The sequence below is a fragment of the Heteronotia binoei genome, chromosome 5 (genome assembly GCF_032191835.1).
Source record: "Heteronotia binoei isolate CCM8104 ecotype False Entrance Well chromosome 5, APGP_CSIRO_Hbin_v1, whole genome shotgun sequence".
NCBI lineage: Eukaryota > Metazoa > Chordata > Lepidosauria > Squamata > Gekkonidae > Heteronotia > Heteronotia binoei.
In genome coordinates, this window is record NC_083227.1 from 124,568,329 (window position 1) to 124,588,938 (window position 20,610).

At 42.3% G+C, this 20,610-nt stretch overlaps 1 protein-coding gene across 4 annotated transcripts in view; it reads left to right on the forward strand.

Annotated features, from left to right (window-relative positions):
• The window catches only part of TNIP1 (TNFAIP3 interacting protein 1), a 96,211-nt gene that overhangs the window by 66,820 nt on the left and 8,781 nt on the right, over positions 1-20,610 (forward strand). For all 4 annotated transcript variants that reach the window (XM_060240305.1, XM_060240302.1, XM_060240304.1 and 1 more), the window contains exons 5-11: positions 275-346; positions 9,455-9,646; positions 11,786-11,880; positions 16,294-16,384; positions 17,056-17,145; positions 17,622-17,687; positions 18,954-19,085. In XM_060240305.1, coding sequence (XP_060096288.1) covers positions 275-346; positions 9,455-9,646; positions 11,786-11,880; positions 16,294-16,384; positions 17,056-17,145; positions 17,622-17,687; positions 18,954-19,085 — 738 coding nt within the window. The remainder of the gene's footprint in view (positions 1-274; positions 347-9,454; positions 9,647-11,785; positions 11,881-16,293; positions 16,385-17,055; positions 17,146-17,621; positions 17,688-18,953; positions 19,086-20,610) is intronic.

Here is a 20,610-nt window from a genome sequence, read left to right on the forward strand (position 1 = left end):
GGATCTAACTATAAAGGGATGTTCTTTTTTCGGATTGCACCACTGGATAATTATGAATGTTGAATTATTTTTGAGAGCACTGTAGCACCGTTGCAACCTGTGACACGGAAATTGGCGATATTTGTAATTGGCGATATTTGACCTTCTTCACTAAATGCGCTGCATTTTAAATTATCATTTCAAAAAAAGCAACCGGGATGACAACTCAGAGTAATGGTCCACTTTGTTTACTTGGGATGTGAAATGTCTGATTCTTTATGTCACATACCTACAGGGGTCGTCATCTGAATTTGAAATTGTTGGTGCTGAAGATAAGAAATCTTCCCAGGAGAGCAGCAAGAAATTGGTAAGAGTGCAAATGTTCCTTTCAAAAACCGCAAAGGAATTGCTGTTTGAAAGTTCTATATGAGTGTTATGTTTAGATTTTTCATTTTTGCCTTCTGCAGTTTTGGTAGATGAGGATGGGGGCAAGGGTTATGAAGATAAAGAAAACCAATAAGGCATCAGGCTGTTTATTATTATTATTATTCTATAAAGTGTTTTACAGATCAACATAAGCAAAAGCAGCAGCACCAAAACCTTGCAGTCTAAAGTCTAACAATGGGGAAGGCAATGAAAGGAGAAGAGAAAAGGGAAGGCTTTGAGCCAAAGCATCCCCACGTACTTAGTTTCAGTTGACTGGAAAGCTGCAGATGATGCTGAATTTCCTCTGCCTTTTGTTTTTCTAAAAGCACAGCTCCAGTTTTTGAAATGAGGAGCCACTTATGTTCTGCCTCCCCTCCCTCCCCCCTGTGCAAAATGATATGTATGCTTGCTCTTATGGCATAAAAAGCCTGTTAGGAAATTTTAGCAAAAAAACCAAAAATACTCCACAGGATAAGAAAGAAGTGCCCTTGTCTTCCATGAACTCCATATTCAGTTTGCAGATTCCTGCAGCTGCTTTGGGTTATTTTTTTTTTTAAAGGATTAGAATCACTTTCCTGTGGTTGAGCGTCACGTATAGCTTGCTGTTGAAGCTTCCTGAGTTTGTGGCAGGGCCACCAGCTGGGATGGTTTCTTGTTGGTGTGCTGCCAGTCAGAGAGACTGTAACCCTGCACGTGCCACACGGTTTCTTCAGTTGGCCCCTTTCCCAGAACAAGCTGATGGGAACTATCAGATCGAGCAAGGTGAAAATGCTGTTATTGAGAGGGGTTTTTTTTGCTTGCATATGCAAAGCTGTTTGTGTTGGCTGGCTACTTCCTTGTCCTAAGCTAGCGCACGGGCTTTCTCATAGACCGGAGCAATCAGCCTGTGTAGTGGCAGAAAATACACTTCAGACAGAATGCTGAGACATCCCTGAGGAAACGGGCTGTAAAAACCCTGAGGGATGAAATGGCCTAGAGCAAGTGGAGCCTTTACCACTTTGAACCAAGTGGAACAGGGTCCTTGTCAACTGTTTGTAGCACCAGTCACAAGGACTACCTACCCTGTCTCTCAGTGCTGTCTGAAGAGTTCACAATCTTTAGGGCTCTGAATGGTGGAGAATTGCTGTTCTTTATTACTTTTGTGGCTAAAGAGCTGAGGTTTGGGAAGAACTTAGACCGATTTCGCACTCATCTTACACCGCTCTCTCACGTCCGTCTTCACAGTGTGGCGTCCTCCCGATTTCCCACTATTTGCGTTGGGGCTGCAGCAAATATCGCAGCTTTCATGCAGCAAACAGAAACTGGTTTTTAGCGGTTTCCATTTGTTGTGTGAAAACCGCGATGTTTGCTGCAGCCCCGGCACAAATAGCGGGAAACTGGGAGGACGCTGTGCTGAGAAGACGGACATGAGAGCGGCGTAAGGGTGAGTGTGAAATTGGTCTTAGTCTTTATCATGGGGCCTACTGCAGGTGTCTGACCCACCAGTAGCCCATTTATCATCCACTAGTCCAAGGGCCTTTTTGAAGGCTGCTCTGCCTTCTGGAACCAGTTCCCCAAGGAGGTTCATGTTCATGCAAGGCTGCCTTGTTTTGCACAGAATTTAATTAACCAAGAGCATGGGTGAGCTGGCTGGCTGTTCATATTTGAGCCAAAACTGATGATTGGTTGAATTTTAATTAGAACGCTGTTTTACTGTATTTATAGGTTTTATTTTCTATTCAAGTCTCAATGCGATGTTTGTGTGTGCTGTGAACCACCGCAGGTCCTCTGAGGAGAGGGTGCGGGTTATAAATCATATCAATCAATCAATAAGTTAAAAATACCTATAGTTTTCTACTCATTCCTTCAATATCTGCTTATCTATATTTACCCACTTTATCCCCAAATTATAAAAACCAGACCACTCATTTCTCCTCCTATTCCCAAAGCCATCAGTACCTTAAGCCAAACACATGATTTGATGACTAGGTAATTTTATTAGGCCCTTAACTTCTTTTGAAATTTTAATAAACACGGATGCCTCCAAAGCTGAGGGGCTTGATTTCTTTTATCTATAAACTCTTGATTATGAATTTAAGCAAGGCCTTTTAAACTTATCAACTTAAGTGGAATTCCATACTCTCTCAAGCTCTTAATAAGGCAGAATGGAAACAGATCTGGGCTTTGCCAGCAAATACCTCCCCAATAGCCAACATCCAAGTGCAGTTCTTTAAGTTGCTATTGCAATGGTACATTACGCCACACAAATTACATTTAATATCAAAGACCTATGATCCTTATTGTTGGAAAAAATGTGGCAATATAGGCAATATCGTTTATGGTGGGCATGCCCAGTTATAAAAAAATGTTGGAGACAAGTTCATTCTCAAATCTGTGACATAATGTCCATAGAACTCCTCTACTCTTGCAACTTTTTGCTATTAGATCATTGGGTGGATGAATGCATCCAATGTATATCCAAAGTACTGATATCTAATCTATTAGCAGCTCTAGATTGACTTTGCTTAGTGCCTGGAATTGACTGTCACCTCCTTCTTTAAATTTATGGTATGCTAAGCTATAGGAACAATTTTTAATTAGTAGACTAATGAACAATCCGTTCTTCTTTGGAGTTTCTGGTATCATGACTCAAGTGGATCATTTGGAGCTATGGTCACCAGTTTTGATTCTCCTTTCCAATAAAGGAGTCCTTCCTATAGATGTTCAAATTTTTAAGGTTTTAAGAAATGGGATCTCATGTTCCTGGACTTACCTGATAGATGGCACTGAGTTTACATTTTTTTATGGTTTGTTATTAGACCTTTCTGCATGAATATGAATCTTATTTTTCTTCCTATTTCAGTCTCTATCTGGACTATGAAAAATAAAAATAAACAAGATACCTTAAATCAAATCAAACTAAGGATTTGCCAGCTGTGAATTTCCCCTCCTCAGTAAGGACTCTGCCACAAACCTCTAGCTTGAAATTGCCCTTCAGGCCAATGGTAGAGCAAGAAATTAAATCTAAAGTTTTACCCAAATACAGTTCTTGTGCTAACTATAAGGAGAAAAATCCCTCTCCCTAAAGGAAAAATTAATACAGCCATTTTGTGAGAAAGGCCAGACCTTCCTCTGTGAGCCTGTTTTTTTTGTTCCAGAGCCAAGTCTCACCTGCTCATGTATGGCCCTTGTGTTTCCTTGGGCTGTCATGCAGGGAAAGGGGGAATCCTAACTCAATTATTCTCCATTTGTAGCAGAACAAGTAAATTCATGTATTGCTGTTGAGCCAGCTCATACAAGGGTGGAGGCAAGATAAAGAGGTTAAAGGAAATCATTGTTACAAAAATTAATAACAAAACACCTCTGTTTTGAGATCTGGGGTAGGTGTGGAACATTTGAAGGAACTAGGTGAGGCAGATAGCCTTGTATAAAGCAGACAAACAATACAGGTAGTGTACCGTCAAAAGTTTAGCATGCTATTTTTCACCCTGCTCACTGAGGTTGAAGTAGGTAAGGAGTCTTCCTGCCCTACGTAGCTAAATCAGTGTTGTGTCAATCATGGTGACTCCTGCCACAGGATTTGGATGGTTGTGCTTTGGTGACAGCAAGTGGTTCTCAGACCCCAGATAGCAACACTTGTTGCTTCTGCTAATGATGTACGTGATTCTCCACATCCCAAGGTTTGATTTATTGCTTTGGCAATACATAACCCCTCCCCCCCCCAAAAAAGGTTCAGTATCTGTCTTGAGCTATACAGTTCCTTACCGCTGGTGAAGCTGCTAGGTTTTTTTTAAATTAGAAACGTATTCTAAGGGCCTTGGGAATTATTCTGAGGTAAAAGAAGCCCAGGCTTGATGAGTAGGAAGGTCTGCTGGAAACCTATGGGCTTAATTTAAAGAACTACAGAATTTCATCAGCCTAGACCAGGGGTGGCCAATGGTAGCTCTCCAGATGTTTTTGCCTACAACTCCCATCAGCCCCAGCCAGCATGGCCAATGGCTGGGACTGATGGGAATTGTAGGCAACAAACATCTGGAGAGCTACCGTTGGCCACCCCTGGCCTAGACATTATGTGACATATGAAAGTGAAAATGATTTTTTTTTTAATTTTTGTTTGTGCACGTATGAGTGTGTGTGTGCACTTGGAAGTCAGGGCAGCCTCTGGTGACTGACCCCTACTAGGGGCATGGAGGATATTAAGAGAGGTGGATAAATAAAGCCTGCCCCTGACTCCCAACCAGGCCTGTAGCCAGAAAATTTTAGATGGGGGGGGGGGCAGGGGATAAAAAATTAGGTGGGTGGGGCCACGGGGTAGGTGAGCAAGAAAGGCGGTGGGTGGACAAGAAAGGCAGCGGGTGGGCGAGAAAGGAAAGGTGGGCAGGCGGACAAGGAAGGAGGCAGGCAGGAGAGAAAGGAAGGCGAGGAAGATGGCAGGTGGGCAAGGAAGGCAGGTGAGGAAGGCTGCTGGTGACTGAGAAAGGCAGTGGGTGGGTGAGAAGGACAGCGGGCGAACAAGGAAGGCGGTGGGCAGGGGGGAAAGGAAGGTGAGGAAGGCAGCAGGTGGGCGAGGAAGGTGGCTGGCGACCAAGAAAGGTGGTGGATGACTGAGAAAGGCAGTGGGTGGGTGGGTGAGAAAGGTGGCGGGTGGGCAAGAAAGGCAGTGTGCGGGCAAGGAAGGTGGCAGGCAGGAGAGAAAGGAAGGCGAGTCAGGTGGGTGAGGAAGGCAACTGGTGACCAATAAAAGTGGTGGGCTACTGAGAAAGGCACTGAGCAGGAGAGAGGCAGGTGAGAAAGGTGGTGGGGAACCAAGGAAGGTGGCAGGTGACCGAGGAAGGTCACGGGTGGGCGAGAAAGGTGGTGGGCAGGAGAGAAAGGCAGGCAAGGAAAGCGGTGGGCAGGCAAGGAAGGTGGCAGGTGAGCAGTCGAGGGGTCAGAAATGTAAAGCAGGGAGAAGATTAGTGGGGTTTGGCCCCTTCCCCCCGCCCCGTAGCTACAGGCCTACTCCCAACTGCTGGTTTTCCAAGGAGGTCTCCCATCCAAGTACTTGCCAGAGTTGACCCTGCTTAGCTTCTGAGATCTGATGAGGCCAGGCTTGCCTGGAGTAACCATGTCAGGGCAACATAAAAATTCAAGGGATGTATAGAAACTTTAGAGGAGTCAAACAAGAGAGCAATGGAGAACAGAATTCAGATGCTGACTGGGAGATAAAAAGAGAAAACTGAATGAAAAGGTGCTGCTGCTCTCAAGTAAGATTGTTTGATCCTTTGAAAGTGTTCAGAATAACTAAAGAGAGTGTCTAAAGATACTTACTGGATTTTAATGTTTGCCCGAAAGCTGATCTTTCTGTAGGAAGTTCATTTTTAAAATAACATCTGCCAGATTTTTTATTGTTAATATTTGTGTGAATTTCAGTTGCTATAGAATTTGAAAAAAATCTGCAGAGCCCTAGCTGTTGAACGTAAGAGAAGCCATGTTGGATCAGGCCAGTGGCCCATCCAGTCCAACACTCTCTGTCACATAGCGGCAAAAAAAAGGAGGTTTGCAAGTGGGGCTAGAAACCCTTTTGCACACACCCCCCACCCCAAAGCAACAAGTATATAGAGCGTCACTGCCCCAGACAGTTCCAATAGTATGCTGTGGCTAATAGCCACTGATGGACCTCTGCTCCATATTTTTATCCAAACCCCTCTGCTTGTAGCTGCCACCACGTCCTGTGGCAGTGAATTCCACATGTTAATCACCCTTTGGGTGAAGAAGTACTTCCTTTTATCCATTCTAACCCGACTGCTCAGCAATTTTATAGAATGCCCACAAGTTCTTGTATTGTGAGAAAGGGAGAAAAGTACTTTGAGAGTCAGTTTACACAAGACATAACCATTATGGCCACCACAGTAACTTTATATCACATGCGTGCTAGGGTTCTGTGCCTCCCAGGTACATGGGAACTGTATTCCAATTACAACCATGGCACACATGGAGAAGGGGCTTCAACCCCCAGATGATTTTCACAAACTTAACGACTGCTATGAGCTGCTGTTTGCTCCATTTTGTTTCCCAGCCAAGCAAATAGCAGCTCCCTGATATTGTTTTTGTTCCTGTAAACAGCATAGGTATGGGAGACTGAAGCCTCTTGTCCACACATGCCACAGTAACGATCAGATTATGGCCCCTGCATTCCTGGAAGGTGAAGAACTCTCTCTGTGTGTGTGTGATACAGAGTTGCTGTGTTATGTGACTGAACCTTGACAGGCCATCTGGAAGGCTGCATTGGAAACGCACTACACTGTAACAGTGTTTCTTCCTACCAGCCTTGTATCTTAAGTTGGTCTTTCTTGTATGGTTTAGCTTTTTGTCACACCTTGACAGTGGTAGGGATACAGTTCTTGTTTTAAGTGTCCAAATGAAAAAGTTAAGAAGACTGTTTGACTAGCTAGTACCTACTTCGAATACACCTGTCTTCTTTGGAATGACTTATCTTGGAACTGAAAACAGATGAAGTAATGAAGACAGCTTTTAGGCTCTCTAGTTCCATGTATGAGTCAGCAGCAAGAGCTGTGAGAGATGGACAAGGTCTATTGCAAGACCAGGGAATTTTTTTTCTGCCCAAATGTTCACTGGGACAGATTGTGGAGAGGAGGAGATGATGAATCAGCTAATAAGTCTTGGGTGAAAGGTGGTACTTCCCCACCTTTTTTCTTCAGAGATTCCTTACTAACAGGCTGTATGTGAGGTGACTCTCTTAGCTGGCATGCAACCTGCCCTGTACAAACTACGTATGCCTAGTCAGGGTGATAACAGTTACCTGATCAGAAGTCTTAGCTCAGTATGAAGGCTGGAGTCTCCCTAGCAACCACAGAACCAACCTTTGCAATCTGGGCTAGCTTGCTTCTCAAGAACTCTGCTGTGAAACCAAGAGGCACAGTAGCATGCACGTAAGTCAGAGGGTGTGGTGATAGGGGTTTGTATGCCAAGAACAGAGGTGTGTCATGATCCAGGGTACTGGTTGCTCCTTTCTTGTGAAGGCACTATGTTTCATCTGGAGAGTCTCTGCGAACAAAAACCTGAATACCCCGGTGCTTTGGGATGAAAATTGCTAACACAACTGCCAAGGTAAATGCTGGGGCAGAAAGATTGTATTGTAGAGGTTAGTTGTATTGTAGAGGTTAGATGTTTATTGTAGAGGTTAGTTGTATTGTAGAGGTTAGATGTTTATTTAAGAATGACAGGATGAAGAAAGATCAGTTGCATGTGGCAGAATGTGAGCACTGTGGAAATGATAAGCCATGAGGTAATCCTCACCTGGAAGTGCATGCCAGGGTGCAAAATGCATTATTTTATTGTTGAACTTTATGAGGTACTTTATCATGGTGTTGGGGAAGTTTTTCTTACTAGTATCCCTGTGACAATTTCCAGAAGAAGCAATCCAGGGGCCAGAATTGTCATCCTCCCATTGAAATGCTGTTACTTAATAATCAGTATGTAGGTCTAGGCTGAAAGATCAAAACTGCATTTGTTTGTTTCTTCTATTTCATCAGGGCTCTTTTTCTAGTAGGAGCTCCTCTGCGTATTAGGCCACGCCCCCCTGATGTAGCCAATCCTCCTGGAGTTTACAGTAGGCCCTGTACTAAGAGCCCTCTAAGCTCTTGGAGGACTGGCTATATCAGGGGGCGTGGCCTAATATGCAGAGGAGCTCCTGCTAGAAAAAGAGCCCTGTATTTGATTATTTGTCAATGGTACTGGAAATATACCTTGGAACCAAGCCCCAAATATATGCCAAAGGCTCTTCTAGGCGTGGGGCAATGGGGAGAGGAAAGTGAACCGTCTAGTCTGAATGGGTCTCTGATTTTTGTGTACTGAGAGTCACATTGTGCTTTTTCAGCATCCTCAAGAGGCTATTAGAAGCTTAGCCCAAATCTGTTGAATGGGAATCTGAAAACAGCTTCAGGGGTCAGTAGAGGTTTGATAGCAAATTACATGTGGCAACCCTTTGTAGGCTTTTGGGTGGTTAGAGTATATCACACATTATGTTGTAACCCTGTAGTGATGAATCAGTATTGTATTATTATCTCCATATTGCATATCAGATGCTGAGACTGAGTGAAAGAGCAACTTGACTACACCCTTCTGGTGACTTTGTGGCAGAGTTCAAAATTTAAATTAGGGATTTTCTGATTTGTAGCTCAGTCTCTTGGCTGCTGTGGCAAACCAGGTCTCTGCTGTCTATAGCTATGGCAAAACTTGCATTCAAGTGGAATAGTAAATGAAAATGGGATAAATCATACAAGAGTGAAAGAGGCATTTGTGGTGTATTGAAGAATACTATGAACAGTGCTAACAAGGCAAGGAAAAGGGGACTAAATCCTGGGTTTCAGCATTGCAGCTTAAGTTAACTTCTACTTAAGGATTCAAGCTATGCACTGAATAACAGCTTAAGTATAACTTTATATTTCGACTGGTTCCCAAAGGTTCCTAAATCTGGGCTACCATTTTCTGTGTTTCAGAAGGTACTTGTGATACTAGAAGGGTGCTTGTCATTGATACTAGTTCAAACTATTTGCATACGAATAAAACAGTTGTTCCAAAATAAGCCATTTATTTGGTTTTAGATGATGCACACACATTATAACAGGGACCATCTTAGAGGAGGCATTACCTCCTCTGTTGGTTCCTGCTATCCATGATTTATGTTAAGACTTATTTTAAAAAGCATTTAGCCTGATTAATTAAAAGGCGAATTTTAATAGACTGACCCATCAAATGTTGCAGCTCTAATATCTAAAATGTTTACCTGCTCTACTGTAGGGAACATGGGATTAATGTAGCACTTGAAAAACACTTGAATATCTAGAAAAGAATGGGGTAGTTGTTAAGACAGACAGATGGCGACACACACTCAATCCAGGCTCTCAGTGGTTGATCTTGTAAAAATGGTTGTGGTTCTTGTTTGAGAAGAGGTAGGTAGATTCTAAACTATAAGAAACTCAGTTTAATTTAAAAGCACGAATTAATGAGGTGGAAGATGTCAAGCCACTTTTCTAATGTTTCCTCTTTTCCCTGCTGACTTTTTCAGGACATAGAGCCATTTGGTAATGAGGACGGCAATCTCATGCTCCACCTCCAACGCCTGGAGAACACTCTCAGCCTCTTTGCTGAGGAGTCCGATAAAAACCAACTCTTTGCCCACCTGGGTCGGATGGCCCTGGAATTCAACCGTCTGTCCTCTAAGGTGCACAAGAATGAACAGAGGACATCTATTCTCCAGGTATATGTGCACAGTTCAGTCTTTCTGAAAGCTCATCTTATTTCTTATTTCTTTTTTCTCACTTTAGTAAGTTTCACTGAGGGCCAAAACAGATGTAATACAGAACATCAGTAAAATGTTCATCTTTGTAAACAATTGATATATATGCCATCACACTTATATACACTTGAGAGACTTTTTTATATTTCTGGTATTATTATTTGCTGTTATTATGGTTAAACTTCATCTATAGCCTGACACTGGCACTTGGCAGTAAACTCACCGTGGTATACATGGTGTCTTACCTGCTCACCTTTTACCCTCCCGTCAACAGTGTGAGGTGGCTTAGACTGAAAAATAGTAACTGGCCAAGGTCACCAGTTGATCATAATTGACCTTCTGGAAGAGCAGGGATTCAGATTAGATGTCTCCATCATGTGCATTAGTGTATTTGTAGGTAATATTACCATGCCGATAGCACATCCACAGCATCACATCTGTTAGATTCCATCATATTTGCGTTTCCCTTCATTGGTCTATTTTTAAAAAAATTAAAAATAAATATCAAGTTGTACTGGGACAGAGAAGCAGAAATAAAAACATAAAAATTAGGTGTTGATTCAGAATTATCTCCCGCACCTTGATCTCAAGGACAGAGCAGTAGTAAAGAAAAACAATGTATGTGCAGTACTGGAGATGAATGTTAGGTGGTACATTTCTGTTTTCTATTTGAAGACTTCTACCTAGAACTATTGCCAAAGGGGACTCTGTATAACAGGAGTGGGGAACCTCCGTTCCGAAGGCCATATGCGGCCCTTGAGGTCACTTGTTGTGGCCCTCGGGGATTGCTGGGCTGAACCAAGCCATGTGGCAGCCTCCCTGGGGGCCAGTCAGGGATCACAGGCCTCAGATGTACCATGCAGCAGCCTGCCAGGGGCCTGGCTGGCTGGTCAGAATTGCTGCAGGGCCTGGCAAAGTTACTGTCACAGTTCAGGTAAGTTTCCCCCTCATTTCTTTATTTCACTTTCTTTCCCTTCCCATTTTTTGTTTCCCTTTATTCCCATTTCTTTATTTATTGATTATCCCAGATGGTGTGGCCTAATATGCTAATAAGTGTGTGACCTAATATGCTAATATTAGGAGATGTGGTCTAATATGCTACTGAGTTCCTACTGGGCTTTTTCTACAAAAAAACCCTGGACCTATGCATTTGCCTAGGGCGGCAGGCCGGGTGTGTGTGTGTGTGCGCGCCAGATTAGGCTCTCCCCACATGACTTCAAATAGAAAAACAATTATTTGCATTAATTTTGCCAGCTATTTTTTAAGTTGATAATTTTGTATGACCTGCAAATGATGTTATAAATTTCCAAATGGCCCTTGGCAGAAAAAAGGTTCCCCACCCCTGCTGTATAAAGAAGCCTAATGTGAACATAGGTAGCTGCTTTACCCAAAGCTGAATTACGAGTTCACCTGTCTGAATATTATCTGTTCTGACAAGCAGCAGCTCTCTCACTTATCCATACCTGAGATGCCAGAGACTGAACAAGGGACCTTCTACATACCAGCAGGTTCCTTAACACCAGGTCATGGCTCCTCCATAGTTGATAAGTTTTTCTCTAGTATCCCTTTTCAGCTTCCAAAAAGACATGAAGCCTTCTGGGGGTTATGGCACATTCCTTTAGTGAGGTAAATTTCTAAAGCATTAGAAACATTTTTTCTTTAAGGCCACAAACTAATCACCGAAATCTCTGGCTAAGAAGGAAGACTGTTCCCTGGGGCAGGCTGTTGTGTAATTGCTCATTTTAAGAGAACATACATGCTTTTTGTCAATAAACTGCACAAGGGGAGTTGACAGACTGCTTCAACCGCTGTTCCCTAATAAGGATGCTCATTCCCCTTTCTTAGAAATCCTCTTTTCCCTATGGCAGGTGAATTTATAGATCAGTTATAAGTGCAATCTCTTGTTACTGCTGACTTTGCATGTTAGAATGTGGACAGATTTAGCAGAACTCTGAACTAAGAAATTCATATTCTACTAATTCAAATATAGCTGTTTGGTAAGAGCAAGAAGTAACCTATCAGTGCAAACTCCATGGCAAATGTATGACTTAATTCTCTTCACTGATACACTGTGTTTTCTTTGTGTTTTTTTTAAAATAGGCATTGTGTGAGCAGTTACGGAATGAGAATGAAGAGCTGAGAGCAAAGCTGGAGAAGGAACTTGAACAAAGGAACCAAACTTCAGAGAAGCTGAAGTAGGTGCATGTAAAATGGGAAAGAAGGGGATGGAACAAGAGGATGCTGAATAGAGCAGACATGCAAGACATTTAGTTTTAGTCGATCAAAATATTTATTACGATCATAGATCAGAATAAAACAAAGAGATATCAATCAAAGGAAATAATATATAGATAAAAACACTATTTTGCACTCAAATGAAACAAATCAACTTGTTGCTGTGGATCTCTGGCATATTCTATAAGCAGCTGTGAAAATTTTTGCACGGTTAACAGTAAGACTCTCTGTGATTACTTTATCTAAACATCCAGGGTAATAGTTTTCGTCTATTTTTATAGCTGTCTGCGTGCCCCCTAAGTGGTTCACAGTCAGGAAGTTACGATCTAAAGTTCACAATCAGAAAGTCAGTAAGATTAGAAAAATATGTTAAAACGCACTAAACCATCAATCTTGTAAAAGCAATAAAAATGTATCAAAAACCACAATCAGTCTCAGCAATGATGAATCAAAGGAATAGTGAAAACAATCCTGTTCCCAGCAAGGTTCCTCTCTCTCTCTTCCAGGAGAACTGCTCTGCAGGATGAATGTGGCCAGGGAATCCCAGATGCCTATGAGATTTCTCAGTTATTCCCTCAAGGCCGTGGTCATGACATTTGGGGTTTTAGAGTTTGATCAGTAGGATATTTCTCTGCCATGTCTTCAGAGTCCTGCTCAGGGCAGCTTACAATTAAAACCATGTAACAATATTAAAAGCAATCCATTTAAAATGCGTTATTGAATATAAACAGTATAGAAACTATAAAACAGAAACAGTGTGCAACCGCAATAAAAACGCAAACGCTATGCTGTGGATTATTAGGAAGGGAACTGAAAACAAAGCAGCATAATGCCCCTGTATAATCCGTGGTGTGGCCTCATTTGGAATACTGTTCTGGTTACGGCACCTCAAAAAAAGATATTATAGCATTGGAAAAGGTGCAGAAAGTGTCCACTGGTGGACTTCCTGATGACATCTGGATTTTGGCCACTGTGTGACACAGTGTGTTGGACTGGATGGGTCATTGGCCTGATCCAACATGGCTTCGCTTATGTTCTTAACAGGCCATTAAAAAGCTGGTAAGATACAGCCCCTAATTAAAGCCAGGTAGAAAGCTGTGTTCTAGCCTGCCACCTAAAATAAAGTAAAATAGGCCCAAGTGAGCCTTAGTGGGAGGGCATTCTGGGAGTTCTGGGTAACCCTCACTCTTGGAATTCTTAATAACCGCCCCCCTCCCACACACACACACACACACACACACACACACACACACACACCTGGAAGCATTAAGGAGGGGAACCTCAGTAGCTTGTCCTAGCAGACTTGGACTCACCAGTAAGGTTTCAGTGCAGTGTCATATGCACCTGAAAGTAAATTATTTAACTAAATTTGATATGCCTTCTGTTCCAAAGTATACCAACACAAATGAGGCTAGAAAGTATGCACTTACAAGAAATATAGCGTTTAAAGAAATATAATAGGAAAAGGAAATAGTAGCTATCTAGAAATGAGAGATTTGTTAGCATTCCAGTCTCAGCCTTCCTCTGCCTCTCCCCTTGCTCTGCACAATCCAGGGAAAAACAGGCTAGGATGGCATGAGGATGTTTCTTGCACTCTGCCTCCTGCATCTCCCTCTCTCAGTGCCTCAGCCTGCCATCTTCAGACTAATGGGTAGTTTTAACTCTTTCCCTCTGATTTATGTAAAGTGCAGCAAAGCCAGTCACCTCTCTGGGGCAGAGAATTGAGGAAAGTCAGCCAGAATTCCCAATCTTGTTGTGGTTCATCCAACTGTTATTTCTGGCTATCACCCGGAGATATTAAAATCCATCCATTTCCTTTCTTTGACAGTGGACAGTCCATGCCCTCCCAGATATTAGTTTACAAACCTTGGCCATCTCCACATTTCCCTTTCTGGCAAAGTGAGCTTTGACTCATGAAAGCTTGGGGGGGCGGGGGGGAATCAGTCTTTCAGGTACCACTGAACTTGAATTTTGGTCTTCCATGTTTCTCTGTGCATCTCCTTTGAAGGCTCTTGCTCCCCTCACTCACAACAAAAACACTCATTCAATACTTACACTGGGAACAACACAATTACCATAAAATAGAGCATGTAGTATGCTCTTGATGTCACTGAAGTTAGTTGGAAGCGTAGACCTTGTGATGGGATTCCTCTGTCCCCAGAATGTAGTTTCCCCAAACCAATCCAGTTTTGCACTTACCTGCACTAGCCCCTGGCTGGCATTACGAGAGTCAGCTCTTTCAGAGGAGAACTATTATGGAATGCTGGGAATTCAGTCAGCTGATTTGTAAAGAGCAACAAGACTTGGAGGCAGTCCCTAAAGCAAGAAAGGTGGTGGAAATGTCCTGAATCAAGGATTACTTAAGGTTGCATTTGGTAAAGTGGGATGTGATGTTATGCACAGTTTCTGCTTTAAAAGGGAATGCATGATGCAAGTAGGGGCTACTTTTTGGAGAACAGTTGCCCAAAGCTGTCATTGGGCTTTTGAATTATATTTTCCCCACGACATGAGAAGATAGTGCCACCAAGAGAAGTCTCAAATTCTCTGAACCTCAGAACAGAAGCACCAAACCTTTCATCCTGGTGTGCAGTGAGAATTTCTAGAGAAAAATCCTCTGAATCTCAGAATATAGGCAGCAGACTTTTGGTACAGTGAGTAATCCTGGTGTGCAATGAAAATGCCCCCCCTCCCTAGTACAGGTTTTCTTCAAGAAGTAATAATCAGAACAATTGTTTACCCAAGAATGCCTTATTGGAAGGTGTCAAAATTGATTGTCCACCTTCCTTTCTTGGAATGTGGGTATATGTTAAGTTTTTTGCCTGTAAGATCCAAATGCCATAGTAAAAAGGTTTTCTTGGCTGCCATGGACGTGATGCACAGTTGGCTAGAAAGGTAAACCAGGCAGTGTGCTGTGTTGGCTGTCTCTCATGCAAGGCATTTGGAAGTTCTCAAGGCCTCTGGGCAAGTTGAGATGTGAACAGTAGTTTCTAGTAACAAAGTTGTGATTGTATACAGGCTTCAGGTGGGAAAGACCAAGGTTTTCTGAACAGCCTGACTTCCGCTTTTCAGTTACACCAGTCAAAAGCAGGCCTGGCAGTGTTTGCATTCATTTGTCTGCAAGCTCAGAGCCAGAAGTGGGTTCTCCACCCCTCCCCCAAAGTCATAGCTTCAGTTTGGTAACATGCTGCTTCCTAGAGGTGCTAGATTGTGAATTTCTTGTGCTCAGGGACATTTCTTATTGTTTCTCTATTAGCCCCTAAGAATGAGACAGTGTGAATATCTTGTACTAGAAGTTTTTAGAAGATGCTTCAAGGCCATTTTGTTTGCTAGAGCTTTTAATGAAGTGGAAATGGAAGGCATATTGGTTGGAGAGAGAATTACTAGGATTTTATTGAGCAACAAAAATGGCAGGGTATAAATATTTTAATTAAAAAGTTTTGTTTGCAGTTTGTTTCCATCTTAAGCAGTAAAGGAAATCTTTAATGTAATTTAGATTAACACTGTGCCTTGTCCAAGAGATTTCATTTTGCACAGAGGCATGCTAATAGAGAAGAAAATGGAGAATTTTTTTTAAAATTACAGTACCAGAAGACAGAGTTGTTCTAATTGGAATTCTCAGGTCCCTTATTGTGTAGAGAATGCAGACACAATAAAAGTATTCCACTCTTCAATTATCCGAGACTGAGGACACGTGTCTTCTGTAATCCTGAGATCCTATATTATCAGTACTTGAGTCATGCAAAGTAATCCTTGCATTCCAATAGCATCTGTATCCATGCAAAGAAGGAAATAGAATGAATACAATCACTGATCTGTGTAAAAAGAAAACTTTTTAGGTACCCAGTACATCTACCTGATTTACAGTGCAATCCACTTGATTTACAGTGCAATCCTGTGCAGGTAGTCCCCTTGTATGCTGTGGGGCCTTCTCCCAGGTTAGTGTCCATGATTGCACTGCTAATTATTGCATAGAGTGAAAGAAGGCATGCTTCAAAATATGCTTTCTGTTTTGTAATGTCAGCGCTGGCTATGCGCATTCACATCACTTCATGCAAGTGTGGCAACTGGAAGAGAAGCGGTAAAATTCAGTGGTCTCCAGAATTCAATCAAGCATCTTCCCAACCATGGTTCTTATTGTTGTGCAATTTAGGTGGAAGGGTAGAATATAAATCTAAGAAGTGAATCATAAATGTGACTCTGTCCTTAGCAGAGTTCCTAAGAAGAAAAGCCTTTGTTCTTCTTATCCAGGATTTTGATCTCATTTTTACTTTCTTTTGTCCTGACTGACTGCTGTACTTTCCCCATGATGTTGCAAACCCTGGAGAATGCTTTCCTTTCTTTCAAGGCTCATATGCTGTCTCTCCCCTGTGCAGGTGCGAGAATCTGGAGCTGAGGAAGATGGTGATGATGGGCAGCAAAGAAGATGCAAAGGGGGAAGGCACAGAAAATGCAGGGCAGCAGCAGGTAGCAGCCTTTTTGTATAAATCAGGCAGCCCACTATCCCATTCCTGTAGTAACAAGTGCCAGATTCTACAGAAGAACTATTTCCATACTACTAGAGTGATGTTTGCCCCAGGCCCTGTAAGGTTTCAGGATGTCCCAAAAATAAAAACAGTGGGTTGAATCTTACCACATACAAAATACCTCCCTCAAAATAAAGCTCCAGGAGATGGTTCTCTGGAACAGAGTGCGATGGTCTGCAGGAAGAACAGCAACTTGACAGGATTTGCCCCCTCCAGTATTTTGCATGAGTGCTTGGTCCATTGGTAGATCTCACAGAAGAGGGGCTGATTTCCCCCTCAAGTTGGAATCCCTCCTGTGTTGCAGACAAAAGAGTCTTCAGCTGTAGCTTGGGTGGACAGGGACCAAAGGAGAGGCTTTCTGGGCCCCTTTTGTTAATAGTTTGTAGAATCCAAATGGTTCTCTCTTTGTTTTTGTTTTTGTTAAATAGCCATAGATATTTCTCTCCTTCCCCAGTTGTGCTTTGTACAGGTTATTGGTGAGACGAGTGGGCTATATCTTCTGTATTTTATACTAGGTTGGGGAGAGAGAGGCATTGGTGCAACTGCTTGGATTTGTTGCTGTGATATTCTTGAGTTGCTTGAAAAGACCCTTTTCTGGTGTCTACATTTTAGAAAGGAATCGTTTTGGAGAAGGCAGGAGGAAAAATCTCTTTGGGGACAAGTGAGAAGAAAGTGAAGATACTTGAGCACCAACGCAATGAGGTAAGTCAGATGTTGGCTCTGTGTGATGGAGTCTAGAGCAGACATTTCGCATGGGTTAGCTCATAGGGATGTGGATGTATTTTAATGGTTTTGTTTTTTAATAGATGCACAGTAATGGTTTTGTTTTGTTATCTTAATGGTAAGCCTTGGCAGATCCCTGGAGATTCTAAATAAACACATAACTATAGCCAGTACAGGCACATAGGACTTTCTTTCCTTAGAACCACCCAAATCTGCATTTAAAATCCGTTGGGGAGATTGACCTATGGTATGTTGTCTAAGCAACTGTTTGCGTGTGATGTTTGCTTGGCAACCACTGTTCAAGAGAGGCCCAAGATGAGTTAACATGATTGTTAGCAATATATGCTGACCCTGAAGGAAGCTGACTAGGCCAGAAATCAATGAGATGGTGGGTTTGGCTCTAGGTCTAGTGGAGAATACAATTTATCTTGAGGTAACTGTTTATTGTTTTCTAGCTGCTGGAGGTGAATAAGCAGTGGGACCATCAGTTCCGGTTCATGAAGCAGCAGTATGAGCAGAAGGTAATGGCAGGGTATCAGCATCTTGCTCAAGGGCAGCTGTGCATGAGTTCCGCATAAGCAAATTTGCCTTGGTATTGTGGTCGACTGTAATAAATACTAATGGGAAAATAAACTGGATCATTCTCTGTTTCTGGCATTCTCTCTGTACGGTTTTAACCCTTCTGTGACATTTTTGTGTTTCCTTATTATTATTCACTTGTTTGCATCAAACCTAAGCATTTCTGTTCAGTGGGTGTGTGACAAACAGCAGCAATATGCATGCTAAGGATCATTGAGTGACAGCTGATAGTAATCACTCTCATTGGTGGACTGCTTCAAACTGTTAAAGGAGAGTGGCAGTTAGGCAATTGAAAAAGTCAGTTACAGAGCTGAAGGGAGTTGAAGACTGACTGGAGAAGAGAGCAGAGGCCTTTTGGAGATGCTCTTGAGAGTGTGACAAAAGTCACAAGACAGAGTCTAATGTAGAGTTTTAAATCTTAGAGACTCTGTTGAGAAACTGCTCTCAGAAGTGAAGACCAGTCTCTGTATTTGTCAATCCAATAACCACATCTTGAGGAGGGAAACAGTCCCTTTATGAAGCTTTGTGTCCAAAGGGGGGAAAAGACTGAAAGGCTGGCAGATGAGGCTTTGGAAAAGGGATTTTGAGGTGACAGTACAAGGTCCTCAAAAGGAGCCAAATGTCCAGGTTACTATTCAGATCAGGCAGATAGTAACGATTGTGCCACCAGGAAAAGGTCTTGTTCAGGGACCTTGGTCTTACACCCATAGGGATAAAGCATAGGGCACTCAAGTTTGTGTGAAATTGTAAAGCGAAAATGTTAACTAGAAATGTAGTCCAGTCATTAAAAGTTAAACCAGAAAGATACTTGAAACCTTTAGGGAAAGTGAAGCAACTTTCAGGGAAACACTGTATCATATGTAGCCAGTCACCTCAGGAGTGTTCTGCGTGCTATTTTAAATGGCTGTTTCCACCTGCTAGAACCCAAACACTTATGTATGTATTGATCCCTTTCCCTGCCAGTTTGTTTTAATAAAACAACTTTTGTGTAATCCTTCCCTTTGCCTACTGTGCCATTTTCTGAGGAGTAAATTTTAAATACAGAAACAGTTATGATAGGGTGATTGATTGTAGTGGAGTGTTGGTTAAATTGGTCATACCTATCTCATAACTGGCAGCAGCAGTTGGGATTCAAAATCCCCCCCCCTTGTCATTTTTCACATTAACAAGATCATAATCTCAAAATGGTTTCTTTTTCTTCCTGACAGATAACAGAGCTACGGCAAAAGCTTGCAGACTCCCAGAAAGCAGTCGTGGAGTTAGAGGCAGAGAGGGAGCAGAAGCAGCGGGATTTTGATCGTAAACTTCTGTTGGCAAAATCCAAGATTGAAGAAGAGGAGGTGAGTCTCTCAGAATATGTAGGTGGCTGGCTGCCCAGCTTCTCACAAATAGATTTATTCTAACTATGGTAACCTTTATTTAGCCTTTATTTTACTTATGATAACCTTTGTAACGTCCCCCTTTTGGTCTAAAGAGCACTTCTTGCAAAATTCATGTTTATTGAGTTTAAAAGCCAAGATACCTAAACCCCATTATTTAAATCTACCTCTTTTGGATTTTTTTTTTTAGTATAAAAGGAGTTCTGAACGTGAGTGGGAAGTTTCAGATTGAAGTTACAGTGCTGGGAGGAGGGCTGAATTCGGCCCCTCCACCCCGCACCATTTTCCAAACACAAATCATTCTTCTCCACCCCCAGTTGCTGTCAGTCCTGCAGAGGAAACCAAACAAATACCTGAAGGACGTGGTCAGTTGTGATCAGAAAACTAGCAGAAAGCGGGGAGATTTAAAACCTTCCTTCCCCAGCAACCCCAGTAAATTTTCTGCTTCCGATTCCTTGCAGCCTTTAAATATATATATAATTTTCCCCTAGGACATACTAGCAGAAAACTAATTTTGATGATTTAATTACCCATCTTTTATCTTACTTTTGGGGGACACAGATTCTTTGAAGCAATTAACAATTGATCATTTTATTCTTTAGATTGGTTTTTAAATTCACAGATAATGAAAAAGACATAAAAATGCACCCATTGCAAATGTATAGCTGAGAAAAAAGAAAATTCTCTGCATTCCTCGTAGGGCAAAGCATTATACAAATAAGGTGTCACAGCAGCAAAGCCCCTGTTGCTAATGAAGAAAGGCTTATTGCAATCCTAACTTTATAGTGGGCAATAGACATTCTTCTGCTCTGTGCTTGATTTTTAAATATTATCTCATATTCTGAGAATTCTCAGTAAAAGAAGTTGTAGGTAACCCTTCTAGAGGAGAATAAGGTTCCAAGAAGGAAAGTGTGTGTGTGCGCGCGCACTGTTTTTCAGCCTTCTGAGTTCTCATGGCTTCTTCTTACACACCCAGGAAAATGCTGATTGCCACTTTGGTGTCAGGAAGCAATTTTCTCCATGCCATTTTGGCCAGGGTTCCTGGAGGGTTTTTTTTTTTGTCATCTTCTGGGCATGGAGCAGGAATCATTGGAGTGGGGGGAAGATTTGTAAATTTCCTGCATTGTGCAGGGGGTTAGACTGGATGACCCTGGAGGTCCTTCTTATGATTCTGTGCTTTTTAGTTAATCACTGTGGTGTAGTTTATAAAAGGTATGATCAAACAGCTGAAATGGGCCCTGAACCTGACTAATAATACCTGTATGGCGAACTCTCCACCGGCCATCGAAATAGAGGGGCACCAAAGAAGAGGTACAAGGACTCCTTGAAGAAATCCCTTAGCACCTGTCACATCAACCATCACCAGTGGTCTGACCTAGCCTCAGATCGCAAAGCATGGAGGCACACCATCCACCAGGCTGTCTCTTCCTTTGAGAACGCACGCATAGCTGGTCTTGAGGACAAAAGGAGATTGAGGAAGAATCGC